The sequence below is a fragment of the Leptopilina heterotoma genome, unplaced genomic scaffold (assembly GCF_015476425.1).
Source record: "Leptopilina heterotoma isolate Lh14 unplaced genomic scaffold, ASM1547642v1 Lhet_228, whole genome shotgun sequence".
Classification (NCBI taxonomy): Eukaryota; Metazoa; Arthropoda; class Insecta; order Hymenoptera; family Figitidae; genus Leptopilina; species Leptopilina heterotoma.
Genome location: NW_025110946.1, coordinates 1252583 through 1262588, shown reverse-complemented (window position 1 = coordinate 1262588; position 10006 = coordinate 1252583). Strand labels below are relative to the sequence as shown.

At 24.6% G+C, this 10006-nt stretch overlaps 1 protein-coding gene across 1 annotated transcript; it reads left to right on the top strand.

Moving 5' to 3' along the window:
- Window positions 1-2059: 2059 nt before the first annotated feature.
- On the top strand, window positions 2060-5736 carry LOC122502344 (zinc finger protein 181-like). Its single transcript, XM_043612348.1, has 4 exons — window positions 2060-2546; window positions 2687-2917; window positions 4164-4685; window positions 4804-5736. The coding sequence occupies exons 1-4, from the start codon at window positions 2391-2393 to the stop codon at window positions 5317-5319; spliced, it is 1425 nt and encodes a 474-aa protein (XP_043468283.1). The 5' UTR covers window positions 2060-2390; the 3' UTR covers window positions 5320-5736.
- Window positions 5737-10006: the final 4270 nt, after the last annotated feature.

The following is a 10006-nucleotide window of genomic DNA, read 5'->3' as shown; positions in this document are numbered from 1 at the left end:
CTGCACTCATCATATTTAAATATAAATAACAATTATAACGATAACCAATTTGATAATATATCATAATATAATATTATTATTATATTAATACTTTACAAATATATATTTATATTCAATACCATAATATTACAACACTCAATTAGATGAAGTTTACTAATAATATCATTTTCAAATAATACATTCATATTGCATAATTAGCAACAATATAATATTATTGTCAATTGTTCATAATGTTCATATTATACAATTGATAATTAAAGTTCGTCGCATAATGAAAGTCTATGCACTGTAAAAACAAAGTCTTCCTTTAAGCCAGAAATTTGTCTTTTTTCAAGGTGTAAACGGAAGTAGACCATATTGGCTGAATGTCAGTAATGATTAGAAGTTTAAAAAGAATACTCCCCAATTGATACAAGTAAGGTGTTAAATGAACTGAAATTCAATTGTAAGCTAGTAAGAAGGCTAAAATTCAGCCAAACCATCTAGCCAAATTTCAGCCTTCTTACAAGCTTACAGTTGAATTTCAGTTTATTTAACACCTTACTTGTATCAATTGGGGAGTCTTCCGTTTACACCTTGAAAAAAGACAAATTTCGAGCTTAAAGGCGGTGTCAAAGTCGATGCGATTTTTCGATTGAAGCTCAATGCAAAAATCCAATCGACTTTGACACCGCCTTAAAGAAAGACTTTGTTTTTACAGTGTATGTTCATATTCTTGAATTTTATTAAAATAAACATATGTCACATTTAATTTCTTATAACAAACAACAATTATTAAAACTATCAGTGGAAATTTCTCTCTTTAAGATAAAGAATTAAATGCTAATGCACATATATATTAGGTGAAATTAAAATTATAAAATGTTTATAAACTTGTTTATAATCGAATTAAAATATTAACATACTAATAAAACTAAACTTTCTGTCTAAGATTCACCAATTATAAATAAATTTATGGACTTATATATTATTAATAAAACACGAGTCAAAAGTAAACCGGCGACGCGACGCGCTATTCAGACTTTTCACGTTTGCAAATTGCGTCCCTTGTGACGTCACAATCAACTTTTTCAGCCTCGCCAGACTTACAGTCAGCTGTTAGCGTACCTTATTAGAAGTTAATTTCATCCAACTTTTTATTAATACCATTGGATCTGAAATTAAGTCCGGTGTATTACAAATAAATTACAAACTGAGTTTTATTTAAGTAAGAGTACAACTAACTTTAATTTTCAGTTAGTTTTTATGATTAAATAAAGTTGATAGCTTAAGATAAGTCAAAAATTAAAACTAGCCACCATTAAATTTAAGACTTTGTTTTTACTGTGTGTGTACGTGACTTTTCGAAGCCATTTCTGTGGTCACAAGTATGGTAAACACATGTTGCATTGTCCTATGGAAAAGGACACTTGAGATATTTTTTATATTCTTTCGAGGGCTTCTCGGTTTTATGACTCTAAAGAAACTAGAGATTACATTTTCTTTCGCTATTCTACTTGATTTATGACAATTCTAAGAAATGTTGATTTTCAAATACATATTCAGAATTTGGAAACTATTAAACCGTGAAGTATTATATTTTACAATAGTCAAACTTTCTTGTTTAGTCTCGTCAATATTTGTCTAAAGTCGTGAGAAAATACTAAAAATAATTAAGTTTATTAACGAAATGTTATAATTCGCGCTTCGATAACTCGTAAATCGATATATCGAAAGTTAACGAGCGAGATGGTAGTCGCTCGTAACAAATTTCAGACTGCAGCTCCATCTCTTAAGTATATGTGAATTTTTAATGTACTACAATTTCATTTGGAAACATGAGTTCGCCCTTCTATTCATATTACCGATGCTTAATCTTTTCGATACTTTTCGAGTTAATAAAAAATAATAAATAATAAATGCCACTCAATAGTGCAAAACAATATTAAAATAATATTTTCTCCATAAATATAAACGAAAATAACTGCCTGAATTAGTTCTTTGGACAATCGAGGTTCCACTGTATATTTTTATTTTTGTATTCAGATTTTACTTTTATTATGTTGGCATTTCTAGTTGCTGCCATCTTGAAAAGACGCTCAAGTCATAACGCGGCGTACCTTTTTTGTAAAGCATAAAGTACTATGCGGTGTTGATTAATCAGTCATTTAATTTAATTATAAGTACAATTGATCACTTAGATTAATTTACATTGCATATGATGATAAGTGAACATTATTAACAATGTCGACTGTTATATCGTGTGTAATAGAAAAACGTCAGTGGTTTTAAGTGAAGTCTTTCCCTGAATGATTGTTGTTTGTAGGTTATAAAGATTGGCATATATCTTTTGTTCATTTCAACGAAGATGAGAATAATTTGATTATGTTTATTAAAATACATTAACGAAAATGAATTTCACCGATGAAACTAATATTCAAATTTCGTTACCACAATTTTCGGAAATAACTTCTCGATCAAATTCAGGAGGATATATTTCGAGTAACGCTGATTTACAAGCAGCTGCAAATGCTATTTCAGCAACAAATCAGTCTAAACAATTTATAGTAAGTGTTTTTAAATTTTCCAATTGTTTTTAAAAAAATAAAATATTTTCGGTTTTATTATCACTGCTATTAGTTTCATGTAAATATTTTCTTGACTTTAATTATTTAATTATAAATTAAATTTAAAATTATTTTAAAAGGTTAATTCTTCAAGCAAGTATCCTGGATCAATTTTAACCTGGCCAGATCCAAATACTTTAATTCAACTTTGCGAAAAACAAGGCATTCAATCCATCAACATTCCTAACTACTCTCAAACAGTTAGTAATAATGCTTCAATTTTAGGCATTCAATCAAACAGTCTCCCGCTAAGAATTATTCCAAATATAGCGGAGATAAAATCAGAAAATGTGCCTGGAAATTCTAATTCGGTAATAATAATATTATTCTTTATGAATTTTAATTATTTAGTTATGTATCTTTCAAGTCCAAATAACAATTTTTTAATTTTTTCTAATTAAATTTTTGGAATATACAATTAAAAAGATTTTGAATAATTGAAATTTTGTAAAATTTAATTGAAAATTTTTGAAATAATTGAATTCTCGAAAATTTTAATGAAAAGTCTTGAAGTATAAATTTAATAAAAATGAAAATTAATGAAAATTAGGTTGTAAAAATAATATTAAAATATTTTTGAATAAACTAATTCTCAGAATTTTTTCATTCTAATTTTTTAAAATCCAATTATTTTTAATATTTCCAAAAAATCAAATAAATACATTTTGGAGAAAAAAATCATGTTCAAAATTTTTAATTAAAATTCATCAAAAAATTAATTAGTTTTTTTAAATTATACAAAAATTATTTTTAGAAATTCAATTATTTTCGAAAAGTTACATTATAATATTTATAAAAAACTAATTCTTCGAATTGTTTTATCATAATTTTTTAAGATTCAATTACCTACCTTGGAACAAAGTAAATTAAAAGTTTTTAGAATTATAATTATTTTTCAAAAACTACCAAATTTTCAATTAATTTTTAAAAGATTTTACCAAATTTAAATTTTTTGCACATTTTTTAATTGTACTATTGTAACTATAAAAATATTTTTTTTCAAAAATTATTTAGAAATATTTTTAAAAAATTAATTTTAAGAATTTCTTTATTAAAATTTTTGAAAATATTCTACCTTAATACCTATCTTTAAAAAGAAAAATGGACAGTTTCAATTATAAAAAATTGAATTTTTGTATTAAAATAATTGAATTCTCGAATAACTTTCAGAAAATTATTAAAAATTAATATAGATAATTGATTTAGAGATGAAGTTTAGTTCAGAATTATAAAAAATAATTTTTAGAAATTAATAAATTTCAGAAGTTGAGATTTTAAAAATTTTTATTTCCCGCGAAAAAAGAAATGAGAAGTATTCAAATATTTATTTAGCAAAATTATTCGAGTTTTGATTAATTGAATTTAGAAATCAGTGAAGAATCAGGAAAATACAAAATAAAATTTGTTGTGACAACACTGAATTAAACAAACGACTTTTTCGACTTTTTTCCTATTTTTAATCGACTAAAGCGACTTTTTTGGCTCGTTAAAGTCGATCCGAGACCTGAATAAAAAATAATATGTTATTAACTTTAGAAAAATTATTTACTTATTCAGACGAATTGCCAAATACAACTTCAACAGCAAACGGTCACAATGACAGAATATCTCCAAAAATTACAAGCAACAACATTACCATTTGCAACGTTACAACAATTAATTAAATTGCAAAGTGAACAAATAAAAAAGGAGAAAGAAGATGAGGAGCAAAAACTTGAACAAACACAAAGCAGTATTCTTAATATTCCCAGTGTTGCAGGATTTCGAAATTCTCATTTACAAAATGGAAATCATTTTATGAATCCCGATCATATGATGATAGCAATAAATCCCAGTGATCTAAATGTTCATATCGAGGGACAATCAGAAAGTGACTGTAGTTCACAGACTGTTATTGTTGATCAACAAATACAAACCGAATCACCGAAACCCGAAAAAAAGATGAAATTCAGGGCGAAAACTGGAGAAATTAAAATCACAATGGCCATAGACGGTTCAACTCTTTACTGTTGTCCTGAGTGTAATCTTGCATTTGCCGATAAAAGTGAAATTGAACAGCACATTCAAGGCCATATACAGGTATACAAATTTAAATATTCATATATTTTTTTATTCAATCAATATTATTATACATTATCATAATTGTATCGTTTTATAGAAATAATAAAAAATAAATAAAATAACTTTTATCTTGTAGGAAAGAAAATATCAGTGCAAAGAATGTGGTGCGATGCTTAAAAGGAAAGAACATCTGGATCAACATATGCGCGGTCATTCAGATGAAAGACCGTTTAAATGTCCAGTTTGTCAAAAAGCATTTAAACGAAATGAACATTTGACAAGGCATTATGTCATTCATTCAGGTGATAAAAATTTCACCTGTAACGTCTGTCACAAAGCTTTTTCAAGGAAAGATCATTTAAATAAGCACGCGCAAACACATTTAGGCATCAAGAGAACCAAAGCCAAGACAAAAGACATATTATTCACCGATAGAGATTCTCTTGATAAAATTGCCGAAATGTCCAGTGCCATTCCAAAACAAGACATGAATTTCGTATTAAAGGATGGAAATTTCATTAAACAAGAAACAACATTACTTCAACACATCCAAAGTTTTTCTGCACTGAAAGACGCTAGTATTTTTCAACAGCAAGCCGTCAACATGAATGAAATTTTACCACAAAACACCAGGTATTTAATGCCATCTTAGTTCTAGGGGAAAGGAAATTTTCTTCAATCTTTTAAAAGAATATTTTTCTCGCTATTTAGGACTTTTTAAATTTTCTTTACAAAAATGAAAAATCTAAAGTGCATCAAAGTTTTTATTCGTGATTATATTAAAAAGAAACCAGTCATAATTATGTGATTGATGTTTATAAAAATGAGGAATATTTTAAAAGGTCAATTTCAATTGAAATTGAGACTCTTACAATTTAATAAAAATTTCATTGCATCTAAAGTATCATTATAGGAATAAATATTTTCTAATATTTAAATAAATATTAGAGTGAGAATAAATTATGTGATAGTTGTAGCAAAGTATCCAAAATATGTGAACCAAAACTTGACTGTTACTGAAGATTTCAAAATGATAATTGTCACATTTAATAATATACTAAGCGAAAGAGAAGCTTTTCTTTAATTTTAGACTACATTTCACTTTAAATATTTTATTAAGAATTTTTTTGAAAGTTAATAACCCTTAAGTGCCCAGAGTTACACTGAAATCAAGAAAAATGACAGGGAATTTTTTTAGACCGGGAAAAATCAGAAAATGACAGTAAATTTTTATCTTGACCGGGATTTATTTTGTCAGGGAATTTTGTCAAAAGTACTATAAAAATATTCAATTTCTAGAAATTATAAGAAAATTATGAATTTTATTTTTTAATGTAACAGACTTAAAAAAAGAAAATATTAAATTTAATTTTAAATTCTTTTTATTTCTAAGAATAATTAAACAAAATATAATTTTAATTAAATTCGTCGAAAAAATTTGGAAGAGAAAAAATTTCACATTCTATAAAATAGTAAAAAATAAATCAATTTATAAATTTTTTTGCAATAATGTTATCACAAAACAAATTTAAATTAGTAAAAATTTGCACTAATTAGAACAAAAGTGATACGAAATTTATAAAAATTAATTTTTAAATAATAAATAAAGTAAATAAAAAATAAAAATAAATAAAATTTTATTTCTTAGAAATTTTTTTTATAAAAAACCGTATTTTGCATTAATATCAATTCGTTTGTTACAATTATTCATAAGCAACTTTTTCAATATTTTAGAATATTAAATTAATATTACTATAATATTAATATAAATTGAATTTTAAAAAGTTTCAAATTAAAGTTTTAAAAAAGTTGAATTGTAAAAGATTTTAATTGAAAATTTGGAATAAGTTAGTTTTTTGAAACATTTTTATTCACATTTCTTTTCAAATTAGTTATATAATATTTAATTGAAAAACTTTCAAATTATTCAAAATTTCATGAAATTGTCTTTTAGAAATATTTTAGTTCAAATTTCTAGAAAATAATTGAATTGAAATTTTGAAAATAATTTTCAATAAGTTACAGTAACAATTCTCAAAAATTATTCTATTTTAAAAGATTTAAAATTTGAATTTTTTTAAAAATCTTAATACCTTTGAAAAAATAATGGATAATAATTAAATATTTATTTCAAAAAATCTATTTAAGTTCCAAATGATTTTACAGTTAGATATTCAAAAAAATATTATAAACATATTCTGGAGTTTCAATTATTTTTAGAGTAAACTAAAATATTTTTAGAGTTTGGGAAAAAGTCAAAGTTTTGTCTGAAAATTCGGGAATTCTTTCAATCTTTCATAGAATAATTTATTTTCAGAGTTATTCTTTATGACCGGGAATTGACCGTGCATTTTTTTTTATGAAAAAAGTGGTCACCCTGTCTTGATATTATACAAACAAGACTCTAAAACTATGATAAAATTATGAAATAATTTAACAAAATACACTATTAATTGTTTCTATTCTCATCGTTTGTAGGATTTAAAAAAATGCAATTTTAATCAATAACAACTTATTCTCTTAAGAAAGAACTGAATAAACAATCTGGAATATTATATATTTATATAGAAATTAGTTTGATTAAATGAACCAACCATTTCATTCTATTTGTTTACTTTTAAAATAAGAGTAAATTGAAAGCAAAATTGATTCATTCACCCAGACAAGTATTTATTAGAATCAGGAATTAATTTTGTTCAATTTATTCTTATTTTACGTGTATAAAATATTTGGTTAATTTAAAAAAAATTATTTTTTGATTTAAGAAAAAATAGTTGCATTGGGCACTAAAGGGTTGAAAGCCTCCAGTGAAAATTGTAAAAATTTGTAGAATTAATTTTTTATAAATGAATATCGGGTAAATGCCTTATACCCACATTAAATTGATATTAATATAATAATAATTACACTACTGGCTGTGAGCAGCTAAACATATTGCTTGCTCTTCGTTATTCTTTTACGTAATCTTCTATTTCCTAATTGAGTACCTGCATGCAACAACTCGCCGAGCGCTCGGACGCAAGCGCTAGTAACAGTCGGGGAGCAGTGATCGCCTCTGCGCCACTCACTGTTGAGTTGAGTTGTTGCATGCAGGTACTCAATTTTATTTACCATTAATTATATGGTTTAAAGTGCGTTTGTGAATATTGTATATGTGACTTGTAATGAGAAAACCGACTAAACTGTCATAAATTTAGATTTGATATATTTTTTATATGAGTTGATAAACCAATTCTTTTATTTAGGTCGCGATGTTTTAAAATAATTATTAATTTATTATTATAAAACATCAAACATGAAGATAAAGATCACTCAGAGTCAAAGAATTTAAAGTAAATAAAATAGTATTCTTTATAAGTCGACAGCACAGCCGTCCTCTTCAGGAACTATATTTATAAAAAAATCATTACATTATTTTTAATTTTTTAAAATGTTATTATAAATATTAAAAAGGGGACACAAAAATTACCAAATTAATATTTACACCTAATATTTAAAAAATATCTAATAATGTAATGATTTTTTTATAACTGTGCTGCCGAAACATGAAGAATAGTCTTTTGCTTATTTTATATTCTTTGACTCAGAGTGATTGTTATCTTCATGTTTTATAAAATTTAAAAATGACGGATTGACATAATCATCATTAATAATTATTAATTAAATTCAAAGTTAATTGTCAGTTACAAATTATTTATTTGACAATTAATAGTAATTATTTAAATTAATAACTACATTGAAATCTCTCATTCCAGGTCACATATTGAATATTAAGGGGAGAGAACAAATTGAAAGATATGATTAATTTATAATGAATGATACGAAACTAAATTTGTTTTTTAATAGTTGGCAGAATTCACTTTAATACACAGTGGCGTAACAATATTAAAGGTTTAGTTTTAAAAAAATTGTTGTTTTATTAAGAACATGAAGGGGGATAAGGAGACGAAACGACCTATATTTATTGGCCCTCATACAATATATTATATAAAAAGTAGTATCAGGTTATGTTAAGAGCATGAAGGAGTTTTATAACTGAAATTGGAAATATAAATGAAAAGTAAGTATTAAATATTAAATTCATGATTAAATTTACATTATGTTAATATAAAAAATTTATTCATCTCTTCACTTCAAAAATATTTACGTTATATTTATATTATTCTCATCAGTTCACGTGACCAAATAGATAAAAAATTTAAATTTACCACAGTGAGCGCTGTAACAAGTCAACTTTTTCCGCAATATATGCCATAGGCGTTTCATATGCTTATCCTCCTTCATGATTAAGAAGAAGCACCATGGAAATTTCAACTTATATAAATTACCATTGTTTTGAGACGCCAATTTACTTTTTTTTTTGCTGTTTTAGAATTTTGAATATAGACATATATTATTAAAATTGGTGAAAAATATTTTTTTAACTATTTTAAAATTATTTAAAAAATGGAAAATAATGAAAATCCATGGGAGTAAATTTATTTAAAGAGAAAAATATTTTTCTTCAAATTGTTTATTTTAAAGATTGCGAGCTTCATTGACGTTAAAAATTAAGAATCCCTTTACTGTACCAAAATTGAGATAATTGGATTAAAAATTTTCAACTTTACATAAAATTATATTAAAATTTTAAAAATTTAAAAAATATTGAATTAAAATAAATTTTTTCAAGTATGTATGAAAGTAAGAGAAGTGTCTAAAATAATTTGAGAAAAATAAGTTGTTACCCTTGAATAATATAAAAATTTTCAAATTGAAATTCACTTGTGCTTTAAATAAAAAATATATAATTAATATCATAATTTTTTTTATTGTATGATCAAACAACACTTAGTTTATAATTTAAGGAACATATAGTTTTCAAAAAGATAGTTGCTGCGCCTCTGGATTTACTTTTTGAAAATGAAAATTTAATTTTTTTTTTAGTTCTGTAAGAAATTTGCAAAACATAAAATAAAATTGTGACAGGTTTTGCTTCTATTTTTTTAAATTTGCAGTTAGTGTGCAACGAAAAAAATAAATGTTTTTTTTTAACAGAATCTAGTCCACGTGATTACAGAATTATAAGGTTAACATAATTATTATGAGTGGTTAATTCTAGATTTAGGATCATTTTTCCTTGCTCGTGATTAGTGAATTTTTATTAAAATTTATTTTCCTATGAGCGTACTTAGAAATAATTTAGCGTATGTATTTTACCATTTAAGATTTTTAGAATATTATCGTTTATGTATTAGTCTGTCAATTGAACGAAATATAAAATTTAATGAAATTAATCATATAAATAAGTTCAGGATATAATGAACTTTAAGTAAAAAAATAATACGCAATTTTTAATT